The 17,714-nt window shown below is 36.9% G+C and overlaps 1 protein-coding gene across 3 annotated transcripts; it reads right to left on the bottom strand.

Moving 5' to 3' along the window:
* On the bottom strand, positions 1-9,860 carry LOC129565657 (heat shock 70 kDa protein 1-like). 3 transcript variants are annotated; one of them, XM_055440766.1, is made up of 5 exons: positions 8,909-9,860; positions 8,731-8,838; positions 6,121-6,210; positions 516-1,137; positions 1-424 (listed from the first exon to the last, which is right to left on the bottom strand). In XM_055440766.1, exons 4-5 carry the CDS (start codon positions 1,123-1,125, stop codon positions 153-155), a joined length of 882 nt encoding a protein of 293 aa, XP_055296741.1. In that variant the 5' UTR covers positions 1,126-1,137; positions 6,121-6,210; positions 8,731-8,838; positions 8,909-9,860; the 3' UTR covers positions 1-152. The 3 variants fall into 3 exon arrangements, with proteins under 3 accessions (XP_055296741.1, XP_055296742.1, XP_055296740.1); XM_055440765.1 differs by lacking the exon at positions 6,121-6,210 and having other exon boundaries at positions 44-424; positions 8,909-9,041; XM_055440767.1 differs by lacking the exons at positions 6,121-6,210; positions 8,731-8,838; positions 8,909-9,860 and adding an exon at positions 4,790-4,898.
* Between the last annotated feature and the right edge of the window lie 7,854 nt (positions 9,861-17,714).

The raw sequence follows: 17,714 nt of genomic DNA, 5'->3' as shown, positions 1-17,714 counted from the left end.
GCACGTGATAAACATCAATTTTATGATTAAAAAATGTTTCTTTCATTACGGAACATTGTTGATGCGTTCGATTCGTCGCGTTCATGAGTGCGTCTAACGACGAAAAGAATTGAAATGAACTTCACCGAATGCGCTCATCGCAAATTCGTGTTTTACTTTGTTTTGTTAGTGTGGTGCAGGGGTTGTGCGTTGAACGCGGTTGACAACGTCTTCTTCGCCTCTTCGCATTCTTTGCGTAAACGATTCATTGCCTTCTCATCGGAACGCAGATTTTCATTGAGCTGCTTTTGAAATTCTTCCACGAACTCGTTGACCAAAAGATTGTCGAAATCTTCACCACCCAAGTGACTGTCACCATCAACTGCTTCTACTTCAAAATTGCCTTCATATACCGTCAGAATGCTCACATCGAACGTTCCACCCCCTGAATTGAAATAGAAAATGAAATATCCATTAATTTTATATTTAAAATTAAGAGAAAAATAATTCAATCAAACGCATGATTTGAAAATTACCTAAATCGAAAATGAGGATTTTTTGAGGGGTGTCTTGTTCAATCTTACCGATGCCATACGCTAAGGCGGCAGCAGTCGGTTCATTTAAAAGGCGCTTTACATTCAAACCAGCAATTCTTCCGGCATTGAGAGTAGCCTGACGTTGTGAATCTGTGAAATATGCTGGAACTGTAATGACGGCGTCGGTGTGTTTCATACGCATATTCGCATCAGCGGCGTCCTTCAGTTTTTTCAAAACCATTGCCGAAATCTGTTCTGGGAAGAGTTGCATCACCTCGCCTTGGTATTCAACCTCGACTTTCATCTTTTGGTCAATATTTTTCACAACGAATGACCAGTCTGTAATGTCTTGTTGAATGACTGGATCATCGAATTTACGGCCGATTATACGCTTGATGCCAAAGACTGTATTTTTGGGGTTCATGCCAATCTGTTTTTTGGCATCATCACCGATGAGACGTTCTTTCTTAGTAAAGGCTACGTACGATGGCGTTGTGAGTAGGCCTTTATCGTTGGCAATAACTCTGGGTTTCCCATTTTCAAAAATAGAGACGCAGGAGTATGTCGTGCCCAAATCAATACCAATGGTCGCAGGTGTAGTCGCAGCCATCTCTAGAGCCGTCTAAATGTTTCAAAATTGAAAGGAGCAAATCAAAAAACTATACATTCATAAAAAGGTAAATTTGGTGTAATTGGCACTCAATGTACAGAATTCATAAGAAATCAGAACGGTTTACATCTTGTCTGAAGCGATTGAACTGTATAACTGTCTAAAAGGTCGTTCAATCAATTTTATTCGATTCTAGATCCGATTTTACTCCCAAACTTAAAACCAGCTAAGTTTGAGAAATTGGCTAAAATATGGTAATTCAATCCATAAAATACGTGTACATATGTAATACTGGTTTTAGTTACTGCACGAATGAATTCAGTTCAGTGTGTTTTGGGGTATGTATGAATAATGGAAAATCAAACAAAAGGGGCTAGTTTCGAATAGCAACAAAAAATTTCCTATTTCCATTTGAATGTGCACAGTGAATCGGAACACGATCGTGACTCTCGTCCAGACAACACAACCCCTACAAATTGTGAAAATACTACAAACGCAGCAAACGATTTGGAAAAATGCAGGGGACACGGTCAATACAAATGCGGAATTTATGAGTACGACTCAAATATTTTGAACGCAACAAAGATGTTGAAAAAATTTACGAAATAAATCATATACAGAAAAAAAATTACTTGGCTGTGTTATTTAGTATAAATCTAGGTATAAACTAGGGTATAAATACTATCAAATTCTATGACATAAGAGGAAAAACCCAAATTACTTGTAAATGAGCGCAGTATCTTTTATCATTTTTCGGCTTGAAGTTTGGCCTACAGATGTTCTCAGGACGTCAGCCAAAATTTCAATCCCTTCTTATTTGTTTTTATTCGAATGTATAGTGCAAGCATCTAGGCAAGCATACAATGAATGATCTCGGAAAATATTGTGCAGTATCAACAAGAGGACGTGATAATTTCTTTTGGGGTCAATGTTTCTTTTCATTCTTTTTTCAATTTTAATCATTTCATAGAGTTTTTTCATCGTGTTAACAATTTAAATGACGAAACCGCCATTTCGGAGACATTTTTAGCGAAAAAAAAAGAATTAAAAAATGTTACGAATATGTAAATAAAAATGATTATCGTTATCTCAGTTCTGAAAAGAGATTTGAATTGACGATAACAGACCGATTTGTTAACATTCCAAATGAAGCCATTGTAAATGGTGCACATGGGATGATTTCATAGTTGCTTTTAATGTCTGTCTTGGATTGCACACAACGAAACACGGTCCCGTGGCGGAGAGAGCTAGGGAGAGAGCGCTCCAAGGACGACTTTTACGAAACGAATTCACACACAGACGTACATACACACGACCACTCACATGATCATCGTTAATTGCTATTCGAAAAGCTTCATATAAATACGTGAGCAATCTATTCAAATGATTTTTCTCCTAGTTTTTCTCCGCAAGAGTATTGACACAATCTCACACACAACCGAGCTGTTGAACTAGGAGCAGATGCTGTATCGTTTCTTTTTCTTTTCTTCTTTTTTTCGGGGGAGAAAGAGATTTTACTACAAACTCCGAACTACAGCAATTGGCAAATATTTGGAAAGCACAAAAAATGTCACCAAATTATTTTAATTATCAATTCCGAATTTTATCCAAAATGGATCGATTCGAGGTGATAGCACTCGGTAAATTTGAATTTTGATCTGATTGAATTTTAATCTAGCGCATAATGATGAATACAAGATCAAAATGTAGAAAATCCATTGCACATAAATTGAATTCATCACGTGCTCCATTTCGTTCGTTTAACGCATTTCTCCAATAGTTTTGGCGATCGAAAGTAGTCAGCGAAAGAGAAAATAAAAATTTGGTGGTTAGGCAACAAACCGATGCAAGTGATGACGAAACAGCGCATAAAATTCTAAGAAAGGCGAGGTTCTCTTTCAATGTAATTGAACTTTTTCTTCTGCTGAAGAAGGTTTCTTTAGCACTTGAAAATTTTACACACACAATCAACTAAACCATACGATGACATCGTCACACAACCTAGCACACAACCAAAACCAAAACCAATCGTTAGCATAATTAAAACACTCGACGAAATAAAAAATTAGGTACGAGAAAAAAAGTTATGATCCAACGAAAATACCTGTTGTATCGTGCTGTTTCGATCAAATATTGCAAACGAAATAGCACTTAATGGAAATAATCCGTGATTTTTGTTTCTCAAACAACACAAAACCACGCTAGGTACAACTATCAAACGAAACTGTATAACCAACTTTGCACTAGAGCCGAATGGCGATAACAACTCATCGGGTCGATTCAGTCGGTCTGCGTGAATATTTGTCATACATTTTAATACAGTTGTAAGCCGTTTTCTATTGACCGTACGTGTGCAAAGAGAGAGCGACAGAGAAGGAGAGAGCGACGGATATGTGTATATAATTGGCTGTAGCGTAGTACAAATCGCTTCGTACCGACGTTTCGAACAAGCGGGAAAAACCTCAAAGCGAAAATAAAATGACATCGAAATGTTCTACATAGTCACCGACACACACTCTAGCACACAATTGAATCGAAAATGATTTGAGAAATGGTGCCTGACACCGAATGGAAAAGAGTTGTTCGTAAAAGAAACGGAATTTCTTCAACAGAATTGTATTGAAATTATTTTTTCGGATGCGGTGCAAATTCCGACTAGAACTATTGCGACTGACACTAGGACTGACATTAAGGTCTGTAAACATCTAAGCAAACATTACACAAACTCTAGCACACACTACGAGTCAGAACGTAGAGAGAAACGAAGCGAGTTTCATTCATATATTCGTCTCGTTCACACTATCAGTACAGTTCCATACTAGGTTCCATATAAGCGTCGTTTTGACACTTTCTTCGATACTAGCTTCGATACGATGCCTAGTACGATGCGCACAAACACAGTCACACACTCGCTAGCACTAGGTGATGCGTCTCTCTTAGCAAGTCTCCATACCGAACGAGCAAACCGAGTGCTTTCTTGTATGGACTGACTGACTTGTATTGAATGCTAGATTGAATGTTTGGGAAAAAAATTCTATATGGCGAAAAAAATTCTACATAGCTCTTTGCCATTTAGTTCAAACGAAATTTGTTTGAAGAATTTTTTGGCGCGAAAATGTGTAAGATTTTTTAAATTATTCGACGCGTCGAAAAGTAATTATGCAGTTTTGTAGGGAAAATTAAAAGAATTTTTTTACAAAAAACGGCTTCGCGCTGCGACCAAGCGTTGCCAAGATATTTGATTTTTAATTTTTTCATCGAACATTTTGTCCAAGTGATGCTTCATACACGCCATTTTCTTTGTCGATTTTATGACGACATCAAATGCGAAATACCCGAAAAATTTCAGAAAAATCGATAAAATCAAGCGAATGCTATCGGGATTTTCGTCAATTGATTTGAATTACGCCAATTTTTTGAAAATCAATACGAATTTTCCAAGAGACACGCTCTTGTCATCGAATATTTATTTTGGTTGTACGGGCAAAGTTTCATAGAATGTTAATATGGCGCATACAAAATATAAGCGAACAAAACCCACGCCAATAGTGGTTTGGAAAAATCGAAATATTTTACGTAAATCCGATCTAATTTTTTGGTTTGTTTCGAAAAAAGGTCCTCAAATGATGTAAAAATAATTTGTAGAAATGGAAAAATTACTTACCAGAAGAAATACACAGTGAATTTTTACAAAGAAAAAACCAATTAAAATTGCTTGATTACAACAGAAAACGGTAAGCACGACTATTCGCTAGACTATTCGTTCAAGAACTACAAGATCGAACTGAACACGTAGAAACGTACACTGTGCTTGTAATACGAAGCTTGATACGAAGCAACGACGAACGAACGGAACCTAGAACGGAACGCATTTGCCAATAACAACGCTTAGTATTGCAGCCTAGATTGCAGCATCAAAACAATAAAATTTTTAAAGCCGGTCTCAGTGTGCGAATGAAACGCAACGATATCCGGCATGCTAGCCGGCATGGGGCGAGACGCTAGGCGAGACGAGACCACCGTATGTTTCACACCACACAGTATTGACCTAGGTATTGACGGTGTTCAGCCATACGACTGCAAAACTGTTGAGAGAATTCAAAATGTACGTGCGTTGAAGGTTTTACTTGGAAATTTTTACTGATGCGTCCTTGGTCTGCTGCACTATTTGTTCAGAAAAAATTCATTTCGATTATGGATTAGTTTGGCGGAATTGTTGATTAATTTTAAAATGAGAATCGCTCATCAAATATTTTCGAAAAATGCGTTTCATTTTAGAGGAAATGGTCGTGAAAGCCAAGCCGTTTTCTGCCATGACAAATGTACTACACTGTGGACGAAGTACTAGATGAAGTATTCGCTTGGTAGAGAGTCTAGTAGAGAGTTTGTCGCACTGTGAACCGTCTCTACTTTTGTGTTTGTACCTAGGTTTGTACGCTTCTTTTCGCTATGATAATATGAACCAAATGTATGCCATGAAATTTCCTAGGAAATTTGTTATGAAAATATTCAAAGCAATTCTCTTTAGGTTTTTTTGATGAAAAATTAATTTCATCAAAATCGCATCGAAAATCTGATGAAGCATTTTTACACAATGTGCCAAATTCGCCTCATTCTGCTGACACATTCGCTTTGACATGTTTGATATTGGCTTTGATTTTTGCTTTTTTTTCTCTTCATCATTGACAAACAGAGCTAGAAACAGAGCAAATGCTTCATGATTTTGTTCACATTTTTAGGTCGATTCATGCTAGGTCTTTATGCTTTGAAAAAATGCAAAAAAAATACAAAGCGCAAATAAAATGACATCGAAATCTAGATCGAAACACAGCTAGAAACACAGTCACCGATACAATTGAATCGATGATGATTTGATAAATGGTGCCTGACACCGAATGGAAAAGAGTTGTTCGTACATTCATTCCTAGATTCATTCAGTTCAGTTGTTACATACAAACAATAAGTTTTGTTGAAAAAAGAATTTAAATGTCATACCTGTAAACAGCTGCGATTTGATATGAATTTGTTCACCTATTGTTGGATTTATTTTGCAATTTCGATGCACAATGCACTTGAAAAAAAAGCCTAAATTGTATAACAATAAAATAGACGAAAACGAAATAAACGAACTGAAATAAACTGAAAACAACACACAGTAAATATCGAATATGTCCAAAACAATCGCTTCGCACTGAACAATTTTAGCAATTTTCCCAATTGAATCTGTTTTTTTCGTTCTGAATTCGCGATGAGAAAAAATATTTCACACTTCCACTAGCACTTCCACCGAATTGGTATCGAAAAATTGCTTGGCAGCCATTTTGAAAATTTGTTGTATATTATAACACTAGTTATAACATTGAGTGAGTATGTGCGGACTAGTGTGCGGACCTTTTGTTTTGCTATTTGGATCTAGATTTGGATGGTTTGCGTGCGTGTGTCGAGAGCACGCGCGTGTATGTGTATCTAGATGTGTATATTGATCTAGATATTGATGTATTGCCTAGTGTATTGCAGTACGAATACTAGAGCAATAGCAATTGTAGCAGAGGCTGAAGCCTGAGCTGAAGCAGCAGCAGTAGAGGCACCAACACTAGCACCAACACACCTAACGCACGCACACATTGAGACAATGACTAGAACAATGAGCAGTATAATCGAGCGAGTAGTAGTAGCTTTGGAGTAGAATCTACTCCAGCTGTAGTAGGTCGACGTTTTCGGTTACACTTCGGTTTTACCTAGGGTTTTACAGTGTAAACAGCGACGTGGTATTGTATCTAGCATTGTCTAGAGTATTGTATTCAATGTACACTGCTATTCTAGCTGCTACTAGAGCTGCTATTGCTCACTCATTATATTTCCATTTCACCTAATGAGCGAAGAAAAGAAAAAAAATGATAATCGAGAAAAGTCAGTGTATGTCTAGGTGTATGTGAACGCCGTCGATACACTGAAGAGAAAAAAAAGAAGGAAGAATTACCCAATTTTCGTTTCCCTTCTCAACTGCCTTCGTTCGTTTTTATTTTGAATATAAACGTTCGCTTTAGGCCAATTTTGTCATTTTTATTTTCCTCTAGATTTTCCTACAGCGAAAAAGAGAGCGCTATGCCGTTGCGTGAGCAGCATTTTTTAAATGAAAAAATAATATGCTTATCAGCAGTGAACCGCTTTTCTAGCCGCTTTTTAGGTTTAAAAACAGAAATATGTCGATTTTCAGCCTAGTTTTCACTAGAGTTTTCAGCTCTGCAGATGCCTAACCCTGCTCATTAACGCAAACGATGTGTGACTCTGTCTATTTCTAAGTCCATTTCAAGTGTTCATCGATTTTTTTTTTCGCTTCAAATTCAACTGCCATTTCGATGTCTTCTTCTCGGTAATTTATTTTTCCAATTTTAATTTTTTTTCCTTCTAATTGGTTGCACTTTTTGTTTTGCCTTGACTTAGAAATTCTTTTCTATGACTTTTGCTCCTGATTTTTCTCAGTTCAACATTTTTTCTCGCTTCTTTTCGTATTTGTGTTTAATTTTTTGCTAATTTTCTTAAATTTATTCCTGTTATGTTGTTGTTTATTTTCTTGGTACAACCGCAATAAAAAAAAAGAGCACAAATATTCAAACAAACCTCCGATGCGATTAGAGAGAGAGAGAGTGACAGCGGTCATGTGCTGGAAAATAGCATGCTCGTTATTTGAAACAGTTCCCATTCAACAGTTTAATGCTAGGTTTAATGAGTGTAATTCTGGCGACAGTTTCACACTCGCAGATGGCAAACACACAAAATACATTATCAACGATGGAAATAAGTGGGGGATTGTTTTTCGTACATTTCAAACATTCCGTGGAGCTGTTATTGGTTTTCGTTCTTTTCTCTCGTCTGTTTTTACTATTATTGTTGCTGTGCTTAAAATGAAATACATCACGAATTGACTGGTGAACTTGCATGTCAACATTCGATTTGTCTCTGCTCGTTGAAATTTAAAAAAAAAAAAACCAAATGTGTCAACACTTTCAATGGATAAACCAATATCGGATGACTTATTCTCATTTCGGAGAGTTAGAATAGAGGGGAAGAGAGCGAGCAAGAGCCAATATTAAAAGAACGCATTTGCATTTAGTGGCAAACACGATTTCGATGCGATTTACATGATGTTTTTTTACGAGAGAAACATCTTTTCTCAACACAGCCGACTATCGATTGAAGCAATTTTATCCTTTGTGCAGTAGATGTGCATGCATGAACTACTGAATGCAGTTTTACCAATAACGATCGACTCCATTTATTGCCTCCAAAACTCCATCAAGCTTCAAATTTGACCAAAATGTCTTCCGAAGTGTCTAAGTTAGACGGCAAGAGAGTCGGTTAGATAGTAATGCCTCAAGTTTAATGAATACCGGCTTGGAAATGTTTCATTGATAATCATTTCAAATGAGTAATTGGACTGAAACTTTGCATATGCAAAACGCAAGCCATAGCTCGAGAACGACTCGATTCAATTTTTCATTCTTTTGATTCACAGCATTCGTTTCAATCAAAATCCATTCATATCGGATTGCCCTCATTCACACATCTTCAACAGACACTTCACCCTAACTGCATGATACTTACCGCTTTTGGCTAGGCTTTTGGTAATCAGTGGGTCCGTTCAGAATATGAAATAGAATTAGTTGTTGTCACCTGTTTTACAGAGAGTAATTCAACGGCAATTTGTGTCGTCTGAAATGGGATATTTTCGTATATTAATACCAGAGAAAAATGGTGGAAACGTTAACCACATTTGCCATACCTTACTCCGTTCAGCTAGAGAGTATTGCCGGTTTGTGCTATTGGAATTGTCTAATGATATTGTGTGTTGTTTGCTAGGTTGTTTGTGTGTTTTGCAGCACAGTGTGTTCACTTCAGTCGTAGCTTCAGTCTCGTTGTGCGCGTCCAAGGCCTTTCCGTTCCTTCCTTATTTTTCTCGGCGATTTTTTCTCGGCTCGTTCCTCCTAGCTTTCCTCTCTGTTCCCAACGTATTTCCCTCTTCGGTAATCGGCGTGTTAATTGTCATGAAATTAGCAATTCATCGTGTCGATTCTTGTCTCACGTGCCTCTCTATCTTGCTCTCTTTCTGTGTGTGTCTTATTCGTTTTTTTTAAATGCTGTTCTACGCTAGGTTCTACGTGCGCGCAGCAACGAACAAAAAAAATGTATATGTAACAACACTTTGGTATTTGAATATCACGATTTGATTATTTGTGTATCAGCGGCCACGAGCAGCGTTTGTCCTCTGTTCTTTTCTAGGTTTTTTTCTTTTCTTTTCTTTCTTCGCTTCTTCTCTTCGTCACTCAAATTGTGTACAATTTACATACGTTATTTGTCATTAACATTTGATCTAGCATTTGATGTGCGGCCTAGTGTGCGGCGTCACAGTTGGAATCGGCTTGAAATGAATCCTCTGTATCAACTGCTAGATCTACTGCTGCCCGTAACGCTGTTATTTATGAAATCCAGATACGATACGTCGTTCGTCGGGTCGAATGGTTGACTCACAAATAAAAACACAATGTTTTATGCTAGGTTTTATGCTCCAACGTCAACAAATATGGCCCTAGATATGGCCAGTCAATCGCTGTTCGATTGGTTCACGTTAACTCTAGCGTTAACTCCAAACAATAACAACAACAATTTTTCCTTTAGCGGCTTAACAATGTCGGCTAGAATGTCGGTGTTGTATTTGTTTCTCTCTTTCTCGAGACATCAAACACTTTCAACAAATAAGTTAGCAAATAAGCAGAAAAAATGTTACAACAACTTAACTCTAGACTTAACTTTTCAATTCTTTTTAAAAATCACAAAACGGAATTTCTGCAACAAAATTGTCTAGAAAATTGCTAGGAAAATTGTATTGAAATTATTTTTTCGGACGCGAAACACTAGGCGAAACTCAACCAACCGCATTTGAGTTACAAAAAAAGTGTGTGGACCCTGCATTTGACAATTCAATACCGTCTGTGTTGCAAGACGTACTAGAGCATCTAGTGTGTCGTTCACACTAGCGTTCACATTCACACTAGTATTCACAATGATTTTTCATTTACGTAAATAGCAATGTAAATAGCAAATCAATCTAGAAACTAACTGAAAACTAGAATGAAAATTTCTGCAGTGAATTAAACATAAATTAAATTAAATTATACATTTTTTTCAAATTTTGGAAAAGAAAAAAGTAGAAGAATATAGAACGTTTAACTCACGCCGTCTCCAGCGCCATCTAAAATGTCATTGCCACTGTACGCAATGACAAATCGTCAAAAGTGGTGAAAAATGGTTCGAAATCGTAGAAATGTGTGAGTATTGGTTACAATGAGATGATAAATGTATGAAATTCTATTTTTTTTTACAAAGTGGTCATTTGTGTGAGTGCGAGTAGCCCCTAGAAAAAATGTACCCTGTTGGCAAAAAACCCTTGATTTTGCGATTTTAAAAAATGGTGGGGAAATTCGGAATACTTCATAAATGGATAGAAAACTGAAACAATTTTGATGCAAAACGTTTATGGAGTACTAGGAAAAGACAGAAGAATTAATTTTAATGAGGAAAAAGTTCAAAAATAGCGATTGTTGTTAGTCGGATCTGTAATTGTTGAAATAGCTACCGATCATTTTGGTGCATTTCAAGTGGACAGCTCGATCGCATAAATTGCAATGAGTATTTTGCCAAAATTTTGCATGAAATAAAATAAATATGCATAAAAAAGCGATATCAACTTGAAAAGTATTAAAAATCACTTGATAAATTTTTCGTATATAGGGCGTTCCGAAATTCCCCACTCACTAAGGTTTACAACATAATCGTGTTTTGGTCAGTCAATGAATTTTCATGCAAAATTCCTTTTGTGAGTCGAAATATTAATGGTATACGATAATTATAAACATATTCGTCTGAGTTGATTTTTCGAAAAATGTTATGGAATCAATGCAGACAGGCATTCTCAATATTAAATTTTCATGACTTGATTTCATGTTGATGACGCACACGTACACACTCGTCGAGTGCTAATGGAAATATGAGGTTTTGTTTAGAGAAAACGATGACAGTTATTCACATGTCTCAAACTATTCATTTGCGGCGAAATTTGGCGGTGTTCCGAATTTCCCCACGTTCCGAATTTCCCCACCTTCCCCTAATTAGGGCATCGACGAATTATGTCTAAAAGATAAAGAACAATCAAATAAAAAAACTTCTTTCGAAGTAATCCCTCGTGACGAAAGCGAAGACAAAACAGCTGATATCAATTTAAAAAAAAATCATTACGGAGCGATTCTGAAATTAGTGGGAAGAATGCAAAAAAGCAAATCCAAATCAAAAAGTGGCGGAACTTATCGGCGACAGGTGTGTTGATGAAATAAATGAAATCACCTATTTTTGATTTTTAATTTAGTAAATCTGTTAAGTTCGGTATAGTACAAGAAAAGACGTGTAAACTTTATATTATGATTGAAGAATATTTGCTTACTTTGCAAAAATGCAAATTGTTCATTGAGATTTCGATTTTGGTAACACAACGATTAAAATGATCAATGTTCCATGTCTAACTCGATTATTAGCTAATGGTTCAGGACAAACAAAAGGCAAATACAACAGCCGTCAACAGCGAGTACAACTACCAATTGGTTGGACGTTTTGCTATTAAATTAGTTTAAGTAGCTTAAATGTAAGTTAAGTAACAGTAGAGTATTGAGCTTCATGTCAAACCTACTGTTAAGTCTATACCTTAATGATTTCCACAAAAATCAATAGATGGCGTTAGGGCCTAGCATTTGCCTTATAAGAACGAAAACTTTAATTGATATATGTGATAATTTCTATTATAGTTTCAACTAGCATATCTGGAATTTGCTATTTGCCAATTTTGCAAGCGCGCTATGTAATTAACGTTTAGTCAAGTTGCGTATTGCAACAAATAATCGTTGTTGTGATATCAATGATGATAATGTAACGAGACATTGTGGTGAAATACGTTGAAACGTTAAATGGTATAAATCGAGTGGATATTTGATATTATCAAGTTATTCTTTTGTTTTCACTCCTCTGAACAGGCAGCAATTTTGAACAGTCCGGACGTTAAATAAAGATTCGTGGTGCTCATTTTCATTTGGAAAAATAGGCTCTGAAAAATTGATAATTTGCACGTGCTTTTTCGTGGTAGTTATGCTAGGTGTAAGCTCTGGCCTGCCCGAAGGTTTTGTATATCTAAATCAAATCGATTCGACGATTATTCGAGCGGTATATCTCCACGAAAAATACGCGCCTCGAACCGACACCAAGTGCCGAGTGTCGACGCCTCATGTGTATCAAGACAGCGATGCGGTACTAATACATGCGCGCGAGGCTGAACGAACATACCGCTGAATACATATACGCACACACTTCGTGAGTGTCGCGCGCGAAGTGTATACGAATGCGTATTCGGCGATGTGTTCGTTCAGTGTCGCGTGCATGTATTAGTACCGCATCGCTGTCTCGCTATGGTTATACATGTACGTACACACACTTCGTTAACATCGACACTGTAAAAAGAGCGCGCGGCGCTTCTGAATAAGCGTAACACCGAATTCGGAGAAATTGTCGTTTCAGATCTGTTGTAAACAAAACCAAAACAAAAAAAAATATTATTATTGCTTGTCAAATTTGAAGCATGGCCAATATTACGAATTATTTCAAATCAGTGAAAACGGCTGAAATAAATGAAGTTTCATCAACTGAAAATCTAACAATAGCGCAACAATTTTACCAACAAGAACTAAAAAATCAACAATGTGCAAAAACACAATGCATCGATGCTTTGTCGCGATTGAGAATTGCGTTAGAAGAAATCGAGAAAAAATGTGCCAAACGAAAAGAACAAATTGAATTTTGCAGAAGCGTAATCGAAGAAAAGGATGCAAAAATTGCCACTCTCCGAAACTTGCTTGAAAGTGGCCGGTCTCAACCCGTTTTATCAACCATCGAATTGCACACCCAACGCACGCAAATCTTGAGTTTCGCTGGTTTTATTGAATTTACCGAAGAGCAATTGGCTGACATCCGCTTGGTCGGTCCAAACAAAAACGAAGATTCAACATTTGTGTCGGTTGCTCTACGCAATTTGTACCACGGCCGACTTGATACATTGGCCACGAAAACGATAACGGGTCGAAGCAGAAAAGAAGAAAAAAAAGGAATTTTAACGCCAGAAAAGGTTGATGTCATCAGACGAATGTTTAAGGAGAGACTTTTGGATGTGGTTGGTGGACCGGCACCAGAGACAGAACGAACAGAGAGAGATAAAAAAGTAAACAGATACATTAAAGATGCACAAGCTAATATTACCAAATCGTTGAAATCATCTCATGTTGTTCGTAAATTATTTGAACAATAAATCACGAAAAGCATTGAATTCCTTTTGTTTTCATACTTCGAAAAAATTTCAGGGTAGAACTATCTGTATGAACATCGAAAGGTAAACAGGTGTTACGCATTTTTTTTCTCACTCAAGTTTCGAAAAAAAACATTTGATATTCGATTGCTGAGATTGAGGAGATTTTTTTCGTTGCTACTTACATTTTTATGATTGTGTGTTTGTGTGCATTTTTATGTGTGATTTTTTTGGTCTGGTAGCGGTCAATTTTATTTGAATAAAAATTAATCCTTTTCATTTATGTAAATAAGTGTACAATATTGAATTTTCAGTCGACAAGCACGTCAACACAAACGGAATGTTTATGCATCATTTCACATTCACATTCCGCCAAGAACTCACACACTACACATGTACACATGTACACATGTACACAACCACATTACTTCAGACCGGCTGATAATTGCAATTAGAAACTTGAACCGTTCATTACCAATATGTATGACAACAAAGAATACACTTCGAATAGTATGCGGATAATTCGAATAATTCTGTCGGATTGTCAAAGAATTTTACTCCAGGCGAAAAAAATGTTTGTAGTCAGAAAAAAGAGTCGGTCTGTTTCAGTTTGTGTTGTTGTTTTGTTTTCGTTTTAAGCGGCATTTTAATTATTATTACACCAACAAAAGAGACAAAGCAAAAGACGAAATGTGCAATGAACAAACCCTTTAAGCAGCAACAACGACACAACAAAAACCGCGCTGTGAAAATCAAATAAAAAAATGAGAACACAACGAATTCTTGTATCATTTTGGATTGGTACATTTATTTGTGTTGAAAACCAGCAGCAGCTGTGATTCAGAGCTTGATTTTTTTTTATTTCTTTATGCGCAGAAAATTTTGTCTTTCAATGAGATTTAATTAATCGGTTGGCAATGTGTCTACGAAATCAGCAAAATTGGCACAAACGAGGGACAACTCTCCATTGGCAGCCCATTCGTCGATTTGGTTGTTGACCCATTCCCCATCAATCGATAAATTGGGTTGGTCGACGGCAACAGTTTCTGTTTCACTTTCGTCATGGAGATCAACAACATCTTCGGGTGTTTGTGTTTTCTTTTTTGGCGATTCTTGCAGTTGAGTCTCCAATGCCTTCACGTGAATATTCAAACTGCGAACTTTCACTTTCAACTTGGAAATTTCTTCACTTTGTCGTGCGATTTGTTTCGTTTTTGGAGTGGCCTCTTGTTCGTCAACAAACACAATCGATGTGTCAGCTTCAGCTGCTGCTTCGGTCGGATCGGTCACATCATTCGATTCATCTTCTTCGTTTTGGGCAGCATTTGCTGCCGGTGAAATTGAATCGTCCGTTGCAATGACTTCATTTTGAACCTGGTCACGGTTCATTCGGTTATTTTCTTATTGTTCCACGAACGAGCGGCTCAATAAAACACGACAATCTCTGGTGCTGAGCTGCACATCACGCCCAGGGTTTTCATTGCGCGCTACAGATTCACAAATTTATATTTGTTAACACTTTATTTTTTCACAGCAGTAAATCTAATGCTTCTGAATAAAATTAGGTGAAAATATACCTGGTCTGCGATTACGAGCACGATTAGTAGATCGACCACGATTCATTTTTATTTTTTTACTTGATATGATGAAAATGCAACCATTCACTGTGCGGAACAAATCGAAAAGAAATTTCGCACTTGACACTGGACAGAGGTTACTATGATTTATGCCATACGGAAGCACCGTGCGTATGGGCTTATGTTTATTAGTGTGCGTTCGTTACTGTTTATTTGCTTAGAATGTATAACTGACTTGAAAAAACTTTAAAACGGTATCAATTATTTTTTTGGATTCTCCTTGTTTGATTTAGCTTGAATTGTTCCCTTAAGTTGGCGAATGATTAAATCTTTTTGTAAATTCTCGACCAAAAGGTTTTGATAGTTTTCTTTAAGTTCTCGCGCTTCTCGCGTTTTTTCTTCAATCTTTTTTTTTCAATATGTCAATGTTGTCACCACAGCACGACATTGTGTACTGGACATTAACGGCTTTTGCCGCACGCATACATATTTGCTAGATCAGTAACAGACAAAGCGTTGCACTTGTAAGACATTTTTCTAAAAGAAATCAAGTCAAAATCACAATGGATAAAGATGAAATTTTTGATTTAAATGTTAGTTTTACTTCAAGTGACTGCAGCAATTTAGATTTGAGTGAGATCAATGAGTCGAATGATACAAAATTACTGAACTTACTTCAAATAAGTTTCGACGATTCGATTGAGTTCAATGAACTCGACACTGAAGCATTTTCGGAGGCAACAAAGTCCGTCACATCTTCACGTCCGCAATATATTATTAAGCATTTGGAGAGGTTTCTACACCATAACCTGAAATTCAATTCTTCTTACAAAAATATGGAAAGTTTTGCCAAAGTTTTGAACTCAACCCCAAATACATCGATAAAAGTGCCTTCAACAAAATATCGCATTAAAAAGTGTATGCCTGCGAAAATAAAATTTGAATTTCACATCAAATGTACAGTCTGTAAAAACTATTGGGGAAGTGAAAAAAATGAGACAATATGCAGAATATGTAATTTAATAACAAAAACTGCACAATCGAATTACTTTATTACTATTCCGCTTGAGCAACAATTAAGACTAGCAGTCGATAAATTTTTCGATGAAATTCTTGCGTATGGTGAAGATGTTCTAAAATCAAATGAAATCGTCGATATACAGAGTGCCAACATGTTTAAAACCGTTCAAAAGAGATTTCCCACCAGCATTATTTTGCCACTGATAGTCAATTCCGACGGCGCGAAAGTGCACAAGTGTTCCACCGATTCATTGTGGATGATTCAAATTTGCCAAGCATTTTTACCACCAGCGATTAGGTTCATTCACACCAACATATTGATAGTGGCAGCTCATTTCGCCAAAACAAAGCCAGTTATGCAAGACTTTTTCCATCCGCTCTTAAAAGAGCTACACACAATACATCAGAACGGTGGCATACAAATGCAAAAGTACGGAAAATTACATACATTCTTACCAGTGATAATTGGATGCTGTTGCGATTTACCGGCAAGAGATGATATCCAAGGCATAGTCGGATTTTCAGGATATAATGGTTGTGGGTTCTGCCATCACCCCGGTATTTCAGTGCAAGGACCAAAAGTAAAAACCGTTCGATACACGAAAGGCGCTGATAATTACGAGCCCCGCACACACCGCAACTTCGTCGAAACGTATGGCCGATTGAAATCAACTCCAATCGAAGGAATAAAAAAAATATCATGTATGATTGCAGCTCCAGCGTTTGATTTGGTGAACGGTTTTGCAATCGATGTAATGCACTGCGTGCACCTTGGGGTAATGAAATTACTTTTGAGATTGTGGCTAGAGCCCAAGAATAAATCACAACCATACTACATGAGCAAGGCGCAGCAAGTTTTATTATCAAACAAAATTGTATGCCTAAAGCCAGTTTCCGAAATTGTGCGGCGGCCGCGGTCGCTTTTCAAACGAGGTGATTTCAAGGCGAATGAATATCGCAGCTTACTTTTATATTATTTGCCAGTCGCACTTAATGGCTTGCTCGAAAATCGATTCATCAAACATTTTCGTCTTCTGTCATCCGCAACCTATATTCTTTCCAAAGACCACGTAACATTCAACGACATCAATCAAGCTCGGCAGCAATTGAATGAATTTGCTAATTTTTTTGAAAATTTGTATGGAAAATCTGCTGTAACGATGAACCTTCACTTGGTACGACATTTACCAAACGCAGTGGAAAACTTAGGACCTCTATGGTGCCAATCGGCATATGGTTTCGAAGCCAAAAATGGAATTGTGATTAGAGCAAATAACAGTACTAATCAGCATATGGTTCAACAGTTGGCATGGAAATATGTCATGAACGAAACCATGAAATACCAAGTCGAAGACGAGAAAAGTGAGGAATTTCAATTGAAGGCAAAATCAACTGTTCGAATTGGCGTAGCTGAAAAGGATTTGTTCGTTCGAGAGGGAATAAACGTAAATGTTGGTAGTTTGGCCATTTATAAAAATGTTGTGATGAAAGGAATTAAATTTAGCTCACAAAATTCGAAGGAAATTTCCACAATTGATTACTTTGTTCAGTTAAATGACGGCCAAATTGCATCTATTCAGTTTTTCACCGTTTTA

This window comes from Sitodiplosis mosellana, unplaced genomic scaffold (genome assembly GCF_009176505.1).
Source record: "Sitodiplosis mosellana isolate CC-2019 unplaced genomic scaffold, AAFC_SMos_1.0 Smas_scaffold_3, whole genome shotgun sequence".
Taxonomy (NCBI): Eukaryota; Metazoa; Arthropoda; class Insecta; order Diptera; family Cecidomyiidae; genus Sitodiplosis; species Sitodiplosis mosellana.
This window is presented reverse-complemented; position numbering and strand designations above follow the sequence as displayed.

Excerpts from the sequence above, each read along its gene's own strand:
- LOC129565657 (XM_055440766.1), bottom strand. The coding sequence starts at position 1,125 with ATGGCTGCGACTACACCTGCGACCATTGGTATTGATTTGGGCACGACA. Across the intron at positions 425-515 it reads AATCCTCATTTTCGATTTAG|GGGGTGGAACGTTCGATGTG; the intron begins GTAATTTTCAAA and ends ATTTCAATTCAG.